The 18,541-nt window shown below is 34.5% G+C and overlaps 1 protein-coding gene across 3 annotated transcripts in view; it reads right to left on the bottom strand.

Annotated features, from left to right (window-relative positions):
- The window catches only part of ITGB3BP (integrin subunit beta 3 binding protein), a 61,873-nt gene that overhangs the window by 14,980 nt on the left and 28,352 nt on the right, over positions 1 to 18,541 (bottom strand). For all 3 annotated transcript variants that reach the window (XM_057310609.1, XM_026497925.4, XM_057310610.1), the window contains exons 3-5: positions 15,619 to 15,754; positions 7,342 to 7,411; positions 165 to 243 (exon numbers count right to left, since the gene is read on the bottom strand). In XM_057310609.1, coding sequence (XP_057166592.1) covers positions 165 to 243; positions 7,342 to 7,411; positions 15,619 to 15,754 — 285 coding nt within the window. The remainder of the gene's footprint in view (positions 1 to 164; positions 244 to 7,341; positions 7,412 to 15,618; positions 15,755 to 18,541) is intronic.

Raw genomic sequence — 18,541 nt, 5'->3', positions numbered from 1 at the left:
ATAAGAAAAGAAATTCCCATGAAAAATAAACTAGACATATTCCCTGCAAATTCTTTTTTGGACTGGATTCTCCAATCTGGGGCTTCTTTCCTATTTTCCCTTTTCAAATGGGATAGTAGACATATGAAAAATTATATGTCCCAAAGGAAAAAAAAAAAGCTAACCTGTATACTGCTTAATTTTTCCATTATTTCCATGATTTCTTCTGATGATTTCTCAACTTTAGATAGAAACACCATGAATCTAAAAATGAAAAAAAAAATTAGCAAGATCAAGCATTTAAACACAGTAAGTCATTTTCACACCTTTAATTCTTTTTAAGAGATCTTAGATTCAGTTTTCTAATTCTTTTCTTTACAAAGTGGTAAAAGATATAAATGCTCCTCCTTCATTCTTTCATCCCTTTACAAACACAATATATATTATTAACCATCCTGCCTTTGGCATTTTCACGTTCTTTCATTCCCACTGAGCAGGGGGAGAAGATGTGAAGATGTAGTTAGTTGGCTTGCTCCTTTCTCTATCGTACCACTTTGAGAACACTAATATACCATTCTCCTTATTTACCTTGATCTAAGTCTATGAGTCAGTGTTACCCAGTAATTTTTTTAATAAAAAATAAGTTTTATGGCTTAATATATTTCAGTGTGAAAAAGATTACAAAGGCATTCTTTTATTTATTTTTTTATTTTTATTTTTTATTTTTTTTAAAGATTTTATTTATTTATTTGACAGAGATAGAGACAGCCAGCGAGAGAGGGAACACAAGCAGGGGGAGTGGGAGAGGAAGAAGCAGGCTCATAGCAGAGGAGCTCGATGTGGGGCTCGATCCCATAACGCCGGGATCACGCCCTGAGCCGAAGGCAGACGCTTAACCGCTGTGCCACCCAGGCGCCCCCAAAGGCATTCTTTTAAATTTGAAAACTAAGAAAACGTCATTTGTAATCCTATCTCCTGAACATATCTCTAGTTAGCATACAGGAAAAATTCTCTTAGGTTTTTTTAAAACAACTTCTATAACTTTACATCATACTTTCCTTAATATAATATTACATATATATTTTTTGGCCACATCACCCATAGGTTTATAATTTTCAAGGCTGTACAATATTGTACCTAGTAAACATACCAAAGATGATTTAATCATTTCCTTATTATTGAAGTTTTAGTGTCTTTTCCAATTTTATGATCTCATAGCAGTATATCATCTATATCAGTGCAGTTCTAATAGAAATAAAATGTAAGCCACATATGTAATTTAAAATTTTCTAGTAGCCACATTGAAAGAAGTAAAAAGAAACAAGTGAACTTAATTTTAATAATATATTTTATTTAACCAATATATCCAAAGTATTATCATTTCAACATGTAATCAATAAAAATTTTCCATGGGGTATTTTATGCTTTTTTTCAAAATCTAGTGTGTACTTTACACTCATAGCCCATCTCATTTCAGACTAGTCACATTTCAAATGCTCATTAGCCATGTGTGGCTGGCTAGTGACTACTGTTTCAGAGACCACAAATCTCTACTATTGATTTTATGAAAGAAACTAGAAATTCTATTTAAATGCTTTTCAAAATCACATCAGTGTTATCCATTAACATTTCTGTGCTATTAAAAATAAGACTAATATGTTAACTTTTCCTACACAATGAATATGTAGAGTATGTTTCATCCAAGTAAAATATATTAGGTATGGAGAAACACAAGGAATGGAGAAACAGCTTTTATGCAAAAATTAAAACTTATGTGAGGAAAATGGAATTGCAGGTGATCTTTTTTCTTTAAAAAATTTCCCTTATTATCATGTATTTTCAATGAAAAGTCACCTGTCAGAGGCTTTACTTGCTTACCACCTGAACCTCAGTTTGAAAGATAGTGTCATAAAGGAATTCCAGCTCCTTCCATTGAGTTCCAAAAGTCTCAAGGAGCAAGAGGGCTTAAGTGACTCCCACCCAGGGCTGGGAACCTCCAGCTTCCCCTACATTATACCCATGCTACTCACTGCCTCACGGGGGCAAAGCTGAGGCAAATGAGCTATTTCACCATGAGAAGCGATCTTAAGGGCTCTTTACCTTGCATTCTTTTCCTGGGAGGACTGAAGTGGCAGAGCCTCTCTACACTATCTTACCTACCATACTTTAAGGAACTGATAATACTCCTTGTTGACCCTTATGGAATTTTGTGGGAAGGGAGAGTCCTGCACAGTTGCCATCTTGAATAACTCCAAGGGGCTCTGTTCAGATAGATATGAATGGTGCCCCCAGGATTGTGCACATAGCATCCCCAAAGGACCTGTTAATAATTCTGTTTCTCAAGTTAAAATAGTTATTGAAGGGCTCAGCTAGGCATGTTTTTGACAACCTTGGAAAGCTGTATGGCCTGAGCGTCAAATAACTGGGGAAATTGTTTTCAGAATATCTTCACATGCTTGAGCTGGTTTTGCAGGGAAACTTGTCTTCACTGCATGACCAGTAGACTAGTGGACAATTCATCATTCTTCTCATTTTTAAAATTTTATTTATTTGTCAGAGAGAAAGAGTGCAAGGAGGCACAAGCAGGGGGGGCGGCAGGTAGAGGGAGAAGCAGAGCAAGGAGCCTGATGCGGAACTCAATCCACAACCCTGGGATCATTACCTGAGCTGAAGGCAGAAGCTTAACTGACTGAGCCACCCAAGCGTCCCTAAGAAACAGATTCTTAACTAAAGAGAACAAACTGATGGTTACCAGAGGGGAACATTGTGGGGGGGATGGGTTAAATAGGTGATGGGGATTAATTATCATGATGAATATTGGAGTAATGTTTAGAATTGTTGAATCACTATATTGTACACCTGAAAACAACAACAAAAGAGAATTGATCTAAGTAGTTTTGAACACAGTAGTCTGACTACATGCTGTCAAATTAAAGACTTTAAAAAGACTGCAAACAAATCTTGACTGCTTTGCAAGCTTGTTTTTTTTTTTTTTTAATAGATTATTTATTTATTTATTTGACAGAGACAGCCAGAGAGAGAGGGAACACAGGTAGGGGGAGTGGGAGAGGAAGAAGCAGGCTCCCAATGGAAGAGCCTGACGTGGGGCTCGATCCCAGAACGCTGGGATCACGCCCTGAGCTGAAGGCAGACGCTTAATGACTGCACCACCCAGGCGCCCCTGCAAGCTTGTTTTTAATAGTGCTATGAGTGCAGGAATTCTGAAACTATTCTGTGCCCGTGGTAAGATTAAGCAAATGTGAAAATATATTGATGTATTAGGAGCCAAAGATCTACTGACTCTGAGAAGGGGTGCAAATATGGAAAGGGGAAGGCAAAGAAAAACCCTTTATCACTATGAACTCAGGAATTTTATTTTATTTAGTTATTTTTTAAAGTTTTTTTTTAAATTTATTTGACAGAGAGAGACAGCAAGAGAGGGAGCACAAGCAAGGGGAGTGTGAGAGGGAGAAGCAGGCTTCCCACTGAGCAGGGAGCCCGATGCAGGGCCGGATCCCAGGACCCTGGGATCGTGACCTGAGCCGAAGGCAGACACTTAACGGCTGAGCCACCCAGGTGCCCCGGGAACTCAGGAATTTTCAAAAGGCCAACCAATAGAAGGAATGATGGAGTTAGAAAATCACCATTGTATAACCACCTTAGTAGTAACTGACTTAGTAGGGTAGACTACCTTCCCACTGTAGGTGGGCATCATTTAATTCATTGAGGGGCTGAATAGAACAAAATGTGGAGGAAGGAAGGATTGGTTCCCTGTCTGCCTGTTTATTTTTTAAAATTAATTTTTAATTTTTAAAATTTCTTTTATTTTTAATTTTTTTTATTTTTAATTTTTTTTTAAAAATATTTTATTTATTTATTTGACAGAGACAGCCAGTGAGAGAGGGAACACAAGCAGGGGGAGTGGGAGAGGAAGAAGCAGACTCATAGCGGAGGAGCCTGATGTGGGGCTTGAACCCATAACGCCGGGATCACGCCCTGAGCCGAAGGCAGACGCCCAACCGCTGTGCCACCCAGGCGCCCCTAAATTTCTTTTATTTTTTAGAGAGCAAGAGAGTGAGTGGGGCAGTGGGGGAGCTGGACAGGGGGAATGGGAGAGACAGAATTTCAAGCAGGCTCCACAGCCAGCATGGCGCTTGATCTCATGACCCTGAGAACATGACCTGAGCTGAAATCAAGAGTTGGACCCTAATCCCACTGAGCCACCCAGGCAACTTATCCTGCTTGCCTGTTTGAATTGGGACATTGCTCTTCTGCTCTTGAACTGGGATTTACACCATCAGCTCCCCTGCTTGTCAGGCCTTTGGACTTGAACTTGAATTATACCACTGGCTTTCTTGGGTTTCATGCTTGCGGATGGTAGATCGTGGCACTTAGCCTCTCTAACTGCATGAGCCAATTCTTCATAATCAATCTATCTATATATGCAAGTATATATATAACTCATTATCAATACATTTTAATTATTTTTTTAAGATTTCTTTATGAGAGAGAGAGAGAGAGAACATGCGTCTGCGTGCAAGTTGGGGGAGGGGCAAAGAGACGGGGAGAGAGAATCTCCAGCAGACTCCCTGCTGAGCACGGAGCTAATGGGCTTGATCCGAGAACCCTGAGATCATGACCTGGGGTGAAATCAAGAATTGGACGCTTAACCAACTGAGCCACCCAGGCACTCCAATCATTTTAATTATTAAAAACAATCACATCAATGCCATTTTATTATCATTTAATGTTATATTTTATTACTACTATATTATTATTATTACATATATATGTATCTGCAATTGGTTCTGTTCTCTGGACAACCCTAACCTATACAATTGCCAAAACAAAATATAAAATGCTACGGTCATTTAAAACTGATGTACAAATGTGAAATGTTCAATTTAATTTCAGATTTTCAAAAACCAAGTAGAATTGCTTTACAAGATAATAAAAAAGAAATATAAACAAATGGAACAAATGAAGAACTCATTACTAAAGCTAGTAAAATGGCTTTATTGACTAGGATTGAGTAATTTTATAATAAGTTGAAAAAAAACAATCAGCAAGCCATAATTTTTATCTATTGTAAAATATCTTGGCCTGTCCTTAAACTCACTAACTCCAGTATCAAGTCATGGAGTGAGATAAATAATAGGGATCTTTAGAAATAAATATTGAGAGAAATTAAATAAATACAGGCAAATTCCTAAGTGAACCATAACAAAGGTTCTTGTTCCCTTGCTACTTGAAAGCTCACTGCTATGAGAGCTGTTGTTAAAAATCTGGAGCTGTTAACAAATCGATGGGTTCAGAAGAATAAGAGAAGAAACTACAAAAAGTTAGAATAGCTTATGTGGAGCTGACTGGGGGGAGAACAAGGATAAGTTTGGCTTGCTTATGTGGTATCACTGTTGTTCAAAAAACATTTCCTCCTTCACTGTTTACTTTCATTCCTAGGTTTGTTACACTTCATATAATTATATCAGAAATTCATTTGGTTTAGCAGGTATCTGCTTTCATTTTTTTTAATTTTTAATTTTTAAAATTTAAATTCAATTAACATATAGCATATTAGTTTCAGAGATAGAGTTCAGTGATTCATCAGTCTTATATAACACCCAGGTATCTGCTTTCAAATATAAGATTACACATGCTTCAAAAATTGTTACTTGCCACTTGCTTTCACTGTATGTTCTTTGTACAATTTATTTTTCTGTGTGTATATATTGCCAATTTTAAAATACACTATATAAGTTAAACAAAAAGAGAATGCTTTCCCTTTTTTGGGGAAAGATATTTATTTATTTTAGAGAGAGAAAGAGAGAGAGAGCATGAGTGGGGGAAGAAGCAGAGGAGGCAGGAGAAAGAATCTGAAGCGGACTCCATGCTGAACGGAGCCCGATGCAGGGCTCAGTCTCATGACACCAAGATCATGACCTAAGCTGAAACAAGGAGTTGGGCGCTTAACCAACTGAGCCACACAGGAACCCCAAGAATGCTTTCTTCTTAACATCTAGTTGAGACTGGTTTCACTGAGGAATGGGAACTTTGCTTTGGAGAAGGAAGGAGTTGTAATTTACAACAAAAATATTTGTGGGACAGGGCACATGAAAATACTTGGAGCTGGGGGATGTGGCTAGGAAAAGCATCTAGTAAAAGCAGATAAAGGGGGTATGATGATATATGTAGGAGATGCCAAACAAAGAAATTTCTTTGTGAAACTCTTCCCTGTGTCCCTGCTGTACTCTAAATGGCATTCAATATTTGTATATTTAAATCTAGACTAGTACTGACTAATACTATAGTTCAGCTACATCATGAAAAAAATAGACTTCTGGGGTTATAATCACAAGTTATAACACTATTTGTATGGTAAATGTACTCTGAATTCTACTCAAATGATTTAAAAAAACATTTTGAAACATAACCTATAACCGATTTCTAAGTTTGGAAAGATAACTTACAACATAAGACCATAAGCTCTCAATAGGTAGAAACTTCCATTTTCTTCATCTTTACCCACCCATCATATTGTGTGACACACAGACGATATAGCTGAAAGGGTAAATGAGCTGAACACATGAACTACTTCAAAAATTTAACCCCCCGTTCTGGTTAATTCAATTTTCCAGCCTTAGTGGATAGATCAAACCATTCTTTCCAAAATACATATGGGAAGTAGATTTTTGTAGATGATATCTTCATTCAAGGCAGCATTGGCTGGCCAATATGGAAAGAGTTGGGTGCTAGCATATAAGCCTCCTGGGTTCCTCTGGATCTCTTACTCTGCTGGCTTCACTGTGTCCCTAGCTCTTGAACCAGCTATTTGTTAGGCACTATGTTCCCAGACAACAGATTACTTTTCCATCCATATAAAATCTAAAAAGGGCATTTTCTTCCTCAGTTTTATCTTAAGCTGGTCTCTTATTCATGGGCTGGGAAACCATGCTCAATGAGTATTAAAATTAAGATATCACAGGGGCGCCTGAGTGGCTCTGTCAGTTGAGTGTCCAACTCTTGGCTTTCTCTCAGGTCATGATCTCATGGTCCTGCATGGGGCTCTGCACTCAGTGGGGACTCTGCTTGAGATTCTCTCTTTCCCTCTCTCACCCCACTTGCACTCTCTCTCTCAGATAAAGAAATAATTTAAAAAATTAAGATATCACATACCATGATCACATGAACACTGCAAAACACATCACAAAATATTTTACTTCTTTAAAAAAGAACACTTCAACTCAGGTATAAACTATTTTTAATTTTTGCAAATAAATTATTTCTCTTAAATTATTACTTTAAGAAATATGACCCTTTGCTTTCAAGACACATGTGTTTATTATTTCAAAACAACAAACTTACTCATCATTGTCTTTTGTTGTAGGTTCCTTCCTTTTGGTTAAATTGAGGTGACTCAATTTTTTCCTCTTTCCTATATACATGAGATAAAAAGAAGAACTTAAAGTTAAGGGGAAAATTGTCGAATTTTAAATAAAATTTAGATCGCTAAAGTTTAAATAGAACATAAAAAGGTAAACTAATGAAAGGGAAGTAGGAAAAGAAAAAGTATCCTGGAATTTGCTATGGAAAAAAAAATCACTATTATGAATAACCTTTCAATAGCTATTTTGTTTTTTTTTAAATTTCCCAATATCCCAATTTTTTATTCATGATGACTTTATATAGAAAAAAAACAATCTTTACTAGGTAAAGGATACTTTCATAAAATATTTTAATAAAGAATGTCATCTTAAAGTTTCCAGTTTGTATTACTTCACCCCTTTTTTTTGCCTTAAAGTTAACAAGAGGTTGGTGATACGTATATCTACAAAATAGTGAGTTTCTAGTGATGTTACAGTAAAATGAATTTGATTAATGTACCTGACTTTAAATGCATATTGAAAAAAATGCATAATGATTTAGTTAATTCTTGGAAAGATCCTGTGTGTGGGGTTGAAAGGTAAATTAGATTTTATAGCTCTAGTAGAATATGATGTTTGCACTTATTAATGGTCAAATAGATAATTGTTTTATGAGCTCTCTGTTTCCTTGTTGGTTCTCCTGTACTTCATAGTATAGGACATCTTATACTTTAAAATATATGATCTATAATAAGTATTTGAGGACATATCCACAAGAAGATTCTTAATGTCTTACATATACTGGCCTTTAATAAATGTTTATTGAATGAATAAGCAAGCAAATGAATGAATAATCCAAATGTTTTACTACTAATGAAAATAAGTCCAGAGAGATCATTTTTTAAATGTATAATTGGTGACAACCTCCTTATACCATGTATTTTTATGTTCTATTTGTTCAACAACTGGCACAGGAACTATTACTTGACTCAATGTCCTTATTGTTCACAAATGAAAAACAGATCAAATAAATTTTATTATTTCATTTAACCCAATATACTCAAAATACTATAATTTTAACACATAAAATGATGAGTGAGATCATTCATAGTCTCTTTTTCACACTGTCTTTGATACCTGGTGTATGTTTTACACCTCTAGCACATCTCAGTTCAGATGAGCTGCAATCCAAACGCTCTCTATCTACCTGTATTGGAAAGTAGAGCTCTGTGTAATACTGCAGGAGGATCCGATACTTCTAGATGAAATTGAGTACACAAATAACACAAGGGCAATTTCTCTAAATTTTTAAATGTAATTTATTAACATATTAATGTACTGTCTGGAACAGACTTTCCAGTGCTGGTTTACACTTTTTTCTTCACTTAATTTTTATTCCATTACTCTTACTTGCTCCTATTACTAGGGGAAAAGCTTATTTAAAGTATATTTTCTGTTCTCTAATATTTATAATTTCACTAAGTAGTTTCGGAAACATAAACAATAATTTCCCTCATTGTTACTTTGGATTTTATGGCTTCTCTCAAAACAAAAACAAAAACAAAAACCCCAAAACGACTATATCATAACTAAACTATCTCAAAATAGTCTTTAATTCTAAAAAGAGAAAAACTTGTGATTTAGAGATCTTGCTAAAGTACTACTTATCTCTATTGTTTACTAACTTTTCATTATTTGACTTGTCTATATCCTTAAATTCCAAATAGTAAGAGTTTATTTAACAAAGGATTAAGGGAAAAATAGTAACAATATTTTATTTATGATTTTAGAGAACTTTGAGGAAAAAGTCTATTAAAATCCATCTCTTAAAAAAAAATCAAGCTGGATATGAAATCCCATGATACACATTAAACCTTATTTTCAGAAAATCTTTGCCTAAAGGTTAATACTAATTTCCTGAATTTTGTGCTATGCTGTCTGCGTTCAATAAAGCTCCACAGGTAAATATTAAAATTACTTTGTTCCTTTAACTTGTAATTAATTTTCACATTTTAGCATCATCAGTCAATAAAGTTAGGAGAAATAGTAAAAGAATGCTTTATTTGAATTTTCACCACGTGTTCAATGCCTGCTGAAAACATTTTTATTATTGTAAAGGGATCAGATATCTTATTCTATAAAATGTAATCGATAGCATGAATCTCAATCTTCTCATGGAAGGACTTACATTTCTAATATACTTTCCAATTGTTAAATAGGAGGAGTTTTAGTATCTCTAAGAATAATACTTGGATCAGTTATCAGAGACTGTTTGGACTCTAATATATCATTAGGAGTATTCCAGTTACTGGGGTGCCTTGGTGGCTCAGTTGGTTAAGCATTCAATTTTCTTGATTTTGGTTCTGGTCATGAATTCAGGGTTATGAGATGGAGCCCTGCATTGGGCTCCATGGCTTGGGATTCTCTCACTCCCTCTCCCTCTGCCCCTCCACCCCTTCCCCTAAAAAAAGAAGAAAAAAGAAAGAGATTCCAGTTACTCACTTCCTTGATTTTCATTTCATTCTATTAGCAATTAACATAAAGCAAACAGGGGCAGATTCTATATGGACTTTTTCTTGCTAGGTTATGTATAACAAACAGTTGTGTATGTGATTCACCAGTTTCACAAAACACTGGTGAAAAATGTACCATCACTGAATCTGGGCTACATTCAAAACTGTATTTGGACTTTCCAGGAAGCCTCAGGGAGCCTCTTCTCTAACTAATGAAGATAACTTTCAACAGATCATGATGTTTAGAAGTACAATCAATGGCCACATTAATTTATCCAAGGCCCTAAAGCTAGTAAGTGGCAGAGTCAGGATCTAAACCCAGGCATCTGGCTACTAAGATTGTTCTCTTAACCAGGATGCTATGCTTCTTTAAACAGTTTTAGGCTGGTATCATACTGCTTCTAGATACATATAGTCTACAGATAGGCTACATCGTACACATCATTTGGTCCCAAACCAAAAGGCATGAGATGAAGAAAACCTTGACCCAGAGAGGTTCACGTGATTTGTCCAAGGTGTTACACACTGGTTAGTAACTTTTTTCCAAAAGAGTTATTGCCAGATCAAGTTGGAGCCTGTAGGCTAAGAGGCAAATAAAATCATGTTATTCTTTTTTTTAAAAATGTGTATTTATTTATTTGAGAAAGAGTGAGCAGGTGAGAGTGGGGAGGTGGGGTGCAGAGGGAGAGGGAGAGAGACACCCAAGCAGACTCTGGGCTGAGCGGGGAGCCTAAGGCGAGGCTCGATCTCACAACCCTGAGATCTCCACCCGAGCGGAAACTGAGTCCAACACCCAGCCTACTGTGCCACTGAGGCACCCTGAAATCATGTTATCCTTTTAATTAACCAAATTATTATTATTAAACAAGAGTGGAGAGTGAATAACCTCCTCAGAGTACCAGTTCATGAAAAATAACAATGTTAATGGTTACTTTTTTAAAATTCAAAATACCTTTATTGAGTCCCATGGAAGAAATGTAATATTCTTAAAAATATTTTACCTATATTATTGAACAGAAAGGTATCAATGAGAAAATTGGAATTGCTTTTTAGCTACTAATACATTAATATTTGAGAAGAAGAATGGTAAGTTTTAAAATCTTTCATCCAAATTAGATTGTGGACCACATTAAGAAGCATTTGGCTCATATATCTCAAACTTCTCATCATATATTTAAGCTGATAGTAATTTATCAGCTTTTTTGAAATACATATTGCCTGTTCCTTCTCCCACTTAAAAAGAAATCAGTCTTGCCAGAGGTCTACCATTTGATTAGTCTTTTCAAAGAACAAGCTTTTGATTTTGTTGCTTTTCTTTGTCATTGCCTTGTTTTCTATTTAATAATTTATTTCTATTTAATACTTTATATATTTTACTATTTCCTTTCTTGTATTTTTTGGGGTTCGTTCTATTCTTTTTCCATCCTTCTGAGTTGAAAGCTTGGCTTATTAGTTTTCAGTCATTCTTCCTTTCTAAATATATGCATTTTTAAGTATAAAATTTCCACTAAGAACTATTTTAGTATAATGCAGTATTTAGGTGTAAAGTTTTTCTGTAAGTTTTTTGTTGTCATTACCATTCAATTCTAAATGTTTTATACTTTCCATTATGATTTTTCTGAACAATAAATTATTTAGAAGGTTCTAGGTTTCCAAACATGCGGGCTAAAATTTTTAAAGGGCTGCCTTTTTTTATTGATTCCTAACTGCACAAAATTTTGGTCAGAGAATGTGACAGGAATTTTATACGTTGAGACTTCTTTGTGACTCCAAATTGGAGGGAGATATATATATATTTTTAAGATTTTATTTTTATTTATTTGACAGAGACAGCCAGTGAGAGAGGGAACACAGGCAGGGGGTGTGGGAGAGGAAGAAGCAGGCTCCTAGCAGAGGAGCCTGATGTGGGGCTTGATCCCAGGACTCTGGGATCACGCCCTGAGCCGAAGGCAGACACTTAACGATTGAGCCACCCAGGAGCCCCTAAATTGTTATATTTTTGTAAAAGTTTTAGGTCATGCTTTATTATGTGTTGGGTATTACACTTGTTTGACCACAGCTCATTTGATCATGCTTGCTAGCTATGTTCAAACTGTTTATATCCTTCCTTTTATCTATTTCATCAGTTTCTGAAAGAGGTACTTTAAAATTTACTATAATTAGGGATTTGTGAGTCTCTCCTTATAATCTTGTCCTATTTCATTATGTTTTGTTTTTGTTTTAGATGCACATAGTTTCAGGATTCTTTTTCTAGTGGTGACTTTTTCTTTCTCTCACTGTATAGATTCCTATATCTTCAATAAGGCTTTTTTGCCTTAAAGTCTATTTTGGTCTATATTAATATTCTTATACTGGCTATTAATTTTGTTAAAATTAATATTAGCTTTGTTTTTTCTATCCCTTTACATTTAATCATCCTATGTCTTTTCTTAAAGCCTAAATAATATTAATAAAAACAGCTAAATACATATTGAAAACTTACTACATGTGAGGCACCATTCTGCGTGCTTTTTGTGTATTACTTATTTAATTCTCACAACAATCCTGAGGTAGATACTATTATTTTCCCCATTTAACAGGTCAGTAAATGAAACAAAAAACAAAAGACAACAATTATAAAGTCAGTTAACAGATGTTCTTCTGCTCCCTAATAATTATACGAATCTTAAAACACTTTAGCTTCTTCCTGCTCCCTCATCAGTATTCCATGCTATTATAGTCTATTATTTGTTTTAGCCCCGTCTCAAATTGTTTGTCTTTTGCTTTATAGTCAACAGAATTTGTAGTCACATTTTTGAAATTAGATTTATAATTAAATTTACCAACATGTTTGCTAATTTATTTTTTCACCATTGCTCTTCGCATTCCATTCCTTTACCTGAGGCTCAATTTACTTCTACAAGTATATTTTTTAGTAATCCTTCAGGGGGTATCTGTGAATGGTAAAGTCTCTCAGAATTTGTCTGAAAAAATTTTTATTTCATCTTCACTTCCTGAGTAAAAAAATTCAGCTGTGATTTTCAGTTGGTATTCTTCTACTTCCTGCTGAAGTCTGTTCATATAGATAAAAAGTATACTATCAGTCTGTCATTTCCTAGTGGGTTATATGTCTTTTCTCTGGTGGACTTTAAAATTTTCTTTGTCTTTGACAGTTTGCAGCTTTACCATGATATGACTAGGTGTGGATTTGCTTTCATTCATCCTGCTCAGACTAAGCATGCTACTGCAACCTGGAAATTTTCTTTCCTTAACCGTGAAATTGAAATCATGAAAAATTGATAGTCCTTTTATCTTAGAATACTGCCTCAGCCCATTCTCCTTATTTCCTCCTTGTGGAACTCCTATTTGACATATGTTGGAGCTTCTTATTCTATTTATCATTTTTCTTTACCAATTATCATATTCTCCATTTCTTTATCTCTGTGTTATTACATTGCTACAGTCTGGTTGATTTTTACAGACCTATTGTCTAATTCACAAATACTCTCTTTGACTATGCAAATTTATTGTTTATCCTTCTACTTTAATTATTAAATAATAAGTCTGATGCATCCTTCCTCTTTACTGAAAAGCAAAATAGTTTGGAGAAATTTGCTAAGGAGTAAGGGAGGGCAGCAATATAATGACAACACACACAAATGTACATAACAATGAGAAATATACATGATGATAAGTAAATAAATATATATCTCTCAAAAGTATAAACTGGAATCACTTACCCCGTTTTTGGGCCACATGTAGAGTCTAAGTAGAGTTCCGGAAGATTTAGAAACAGATTTTTCTTTCTTTTATAAGTACAAATGTATTTAAATATAGTATTAAATCATCTGTTCACATAGTACACAGTTCAAATGCATATAGAAAGTACATATAAATACCTAGAGGAAGAGTATCCCAGGAGGAATTCAGGCTGAAAGACCCGTAAGTGCAATGACCTTGTGGCAGGAAGGGGTTTGGCGTGATTGATGAATACAAGAAAGTAAGAGTTGTTAAAGTAGTATAAACATGGGAGGGTAGTAGAAAGGATAGACGAGGTGGTCAGGTATTTGATGATGTACGGCCTTAAAAGTCATGATAAGGTTTTGAATTATTTCCTAAGTGTGATGGGAAGTGAACTGTGCTTAAAATGCCCCTGAAAATGCTATTTAAAATAAGTGCTTATTTAAGTTGCATCTTATGTTTTGTACAATATTTAAAAACTGACAATTGCTAATAGAAGTTATGAGATCATTTGGAACTTAAATTACTTCATAAGAGTCAGGCTTAATTATTTCTAACACATGTATAAGACGACATATTAGGACAAGCAATGTAATGATTACAAATGACATAATATAAGATCCTAGAGAATTCTCCTATGTTGAGACTTTTGTATGTGAGATATATATATCAAAGAGTATATGAAACATATATAAGTACAGTTTAATGAACCAGTATAACCACTATATAAGTTAAAAAATAGAATATTACCAGTATCCGAGGAACCCTTGCTATATGGCTTTTTTAAAAAGAGCTTACTTAGTACTATAATCTGTGATAATTATCCACTTAAATGTCAACTGGAATCATGTGACCAATCTTTTTATGGGCAAAAAAAATATCCCTTAAGTCCATATTTAATTTCAATATGGAAATTGAGTACGTATCCACTTAAAATCTATTCATATTTCAGTATAGAGATGTACCGTCTCTAAGGCACTAATTTTTAATTTTAAACAAAAGATATATTAAGTGTATTAAAAACAGATAGAGCTTGAAGAAAATGTATACATCTTCATATATTTTTGTGAAAGCAAACCTAATAGTAATAGCTTTAAGATAAAAAGCATTTGATTAGAGTAAAATAAAAGTCATTCGAAAGTTTAAGATCTCATTATGGGTTTCATTACAACAAATTAGGTAAAATGAGATTTCTTTGTTTCTGTGTAGCTTCTAGTATATTCTTAGCACTCAATAAATGTTAAACAATAAAATATGAATTAGGCTAATCACAGCACATCTAAAATATATTTTATTAAATTTGAGCCTACTTAGAATTTTATATTATAGAAACCTGACATGTCACTGATTCATGACCTTTTGCAATATTAAAAATTAAACCTATGAAATATAGATTCATATATCTTTTAAATAAATATTTTAGCAATAAACTACAAGAGAACAAGAAATATGCATGGTCAAAATTAAACTAACAATATTTTAAAATAAAGAATTTCATATTAAAATTAGGTTATTCTCTAGTGGAAAACTCTACAAATTTTTTGGCAAATGTATTTAAGATAGTAAAGGAAAAGAAGGGAATGAAATACAATAAAAGCAAGCTATATAAAGATAAATGAAATGTGGATAAAACTAAATGGACAACAAGAATAAAAATAACATTTGGAAGTATCTCTCTTAAACTACAGTACAGCAGTACCTGAATTATATGCCCTTTAATTTATGCACATGATGGATAGCTTGTTAAGGGGTATATCTGTAACCATTATAATTGATAGTAGCTGAAAGCAGTCAGACCATAATTTCTATTTAATGGATGGGATAGTAAGGGAACAAAGTCTACAGTAGCATTTTAAAATAAGTGCCTAGAAAGTTTACATTTATGTCCAAAGTAGTACCTATATTCTAGCCTTCTTTATGTTGAATTCCTCAAGAAAAAAGAAAGAAATCAGCTGCAGGAAGATCCATATATTATTAAATAAAAATTCTGATTAACCAATAACTAGAAAAATATTACAATAAATGGAAAAGAATGTTCAACTAACCATTTGATGGTTCATTTTTGTGCTCCTGTTCTTTAGAGCTTGCAGGAGAAGCAAATGGGCTCATTTGACAAGTTCCAGTTGTTGGAGAATAAGTTGTAATACTTTTCCTCCTCGTGATTTTTGAAGAATCAAATGACTGAAAATAAATATTAATTTGAGACAAAAATACTTATGTTTAGTTCTTTGAGAATGCCTTTTAAAACTTCTAAAATTCAAACCAGTATTATTTTCCTTGCTCTTTCTTTTCAGATTTTAAATACACTCAATTATCACCTCCAAAATGAACATGATCTTTCAAGTTTTGTAGATATTTCAGGTCTCCACACCGTTTAGGGCATCTCAATTTGATATTTGTGAAAATTTAATATTAAAGGTTTACTACCTTCTGAGATGGTATTTCCAAACATTTTAGAGATGGCTGACTCTTCCAGTTATATCCTGACGTTTGCTGTCTGCTGAACCTTAAGTATAATTATGGGGCTAGGCCAAGGAAACTCTCAGAAGTTTCTCGTAGTAAAACCCACAAGAAAATCCTAGAAGGTGTATGTGCTTTCTTACACCTTCAAAAAGTTGCTCTGACACAGTGACTTGTCTTAGGAATAACCAAAGTAATGTTCAAACAATTGAGTATAACATTTAAGGCCCTTGAGAATTCGGCCTATCCTACAGGATATCCTCCTATCCTCTCCTGTGTGTTCCTACACACCTTGTGCATACCTCTAATATTGGAGACTACTGTCTCCAATAAAATTAAAAATTATCTTAATAATTTTTTACATTTCTGTCTGCCCCATTAAAATCTGAATTCCTAAAAATAAATTTCTTCATCTTTGTACCCTAGAACTCAAAAATGTGTAATGAATGAATGATGTGAAAGGACAGTCCAGTAACCTTGGCCAAGCCACTCTGAATTCATTCATTTGTTCATTAGTTCATTCATCTAATATGAAATGACACATGTGGTACCAGTCACTTAGATTATACACATTTGGGCCTCAGCTCATTCTGTGATCCTAGGCTGGAATGCCCTTTCTTTCCTTCCCCAGGATCAAATCTTTCTTTGGGTTAGGTCCCATTTATGATCCACTTCCTCCAAAAATCCATTATCACACTATTAATTGCTTGCTCTGAATTTCTTTTTTTTTTTTTTTTTTTAAGATTTTATTTATTTATTTGACAGAGATAGAGACAGCCAGCGAGAGAGGGAACACAAGCAGGGGGAGTGGGAGAGGAAGAAGCAGGCTCCTAGCGGAGGAGCCTGATGTGGGGCTCGATCCCACAACGCCGGGATCACGCCCTGAGCCGAAGGCAGACGCTCAACCGCTGTGCCACCCAGGCGCCCCGCTCTGAATTTCTTTTAAACTGTTTTCTGTAATGCCTACTGATCACCCAGCGCTTACTAACTAATGTGTACAAAGAAAGAGAACAAATTGTTCTGGCCTCATAAACAGCAGAGAAGAGGTTGTAACGGTAGTATGGGTGCTACAAAAATTAAGAGGAAAGGGAAAAATCAAAGAGGGCTGCAGTAATTTTACAGAAGGATTCTTGTGAGGAGGAAGTAGGTAAGGCTTAGATAAGCAAAAATGAAAGGTATGAAAAACCTGAAATTTAGAGGTGCTACAGATGGCATAGGCTGGAATGGGGGATAAAAAAAGGTCTGAAGGCTTATGATGTTACTAACATTGTAGAATTAAACTTTAGTGTGGTAGCTGACTTGAAATAGTTATATAATTCTCCATTGTCAATGATTCTTTATTTCTAAGACATCCTGGCAGAAATAGTGGCTGTGCCACCTTTTTCAATAATCTTGGTATTAGTTCCAGAATCTATAGCATCAATCTTTTTTTTTTTTACAGTTAAGGTTTTAAATGATAAATACTTTTTCATATTGGGGAAACAGAAGGCTTTCCATTCTTTATTTTATGTATCCATAGTAGCCACAAATGTAACCAATATCTTTTTTAAAAATCAAACTATAATATCAAGCTATAACTCTAAAGCAATCTTTTTTGTAGGGTGAAAAGGTTTTAAGTCTCTTTATCAGGTGGTTATTATTACCTTTCCATCTTGAGTTTTCACCTGTTTATATGTATTCAGTCATAAACTATGACATTTATCCAATCTTACCCTACCTTTCCAAGAATTTATTGCCCAGAACTATTTCACTGTGTATGTACAAGAAATGGAAGTCACTACACTAATGTACATTTATGTCAATCTGTTTTCCTATTTACCAAAAAATTATTTTTTCCAATTGCCAAATATCTAAACATTACAACTATAGATCATACATTTCTCCTTGAAAACCATTTTCTAGCTTTCATAAAATACGTCTGTGTGTGTGTGTGTGTGTGTGTGTGTGTGTGTGTATTTCTTTTCCCCCTCACTTTAAAATACTGAAACTTCTTGGAACAGGGGAGAGGAGGGAAAAAATACTGAGGCTTCTCTTCTGCTTTCTGTTTTTGGCCATCTCTGTTAGTTAAGAGGAAAAATGTCTGTCTACAATTACCATACAAAGAGGAAAAAATGAAAATCTACCTTCCCCTACTATCCCACTAAATGTTCTTCAGTAAATAAAACATTTTTATACACCTGACTACGGATATACACAAAGGCATAATCTTCTTCTCTAAGATTTTTTTTCCCTCTCAAAGTTTTATCAAGGTCCTCTAACTTTAAAACCCCGAAGATGCTTAAAAGTGATCCTAGAACCTATGGGATCCTAAAACCCATACCAGGAACAGTTAAGACTGGGATTTCAGGGAAGACTGAGCTACTAATTGAGAAGTCCAGCACTCTTTCCACTCAGCAATGAGGAGTGCTAGCTACCAGATCCTTTAGAAAACAGAGGAAGAAAAAGTGAGAAGACTAGATTTGGCTAGAGAAGGGAAGGAATTCAGGATGTGAATAAAATTAGGGACAG

The sequence above is a fragment of the Ursus arctos genome, unplaced genomic scaffold (genome assembly GCF_023065955.2).
Source record: "Ursus arctos isolate Adak ecotype North America unplaced genomic scaffold, UrsArc2.0 scaffold_12, whole genome shotgun sequence".
Taxonomy (NCBI): domain Eukaryota; kingdom Metazoa; phylum Chordata; class Mammalia; order Carnivora; family Ursidae; genus Ursus; species Ursus arctos.
The sequence above is the reverse complement of the archived record's forward strand: the minus strand, read 5'-3'. Positions and strand labels throughout refer to the sequence as shown.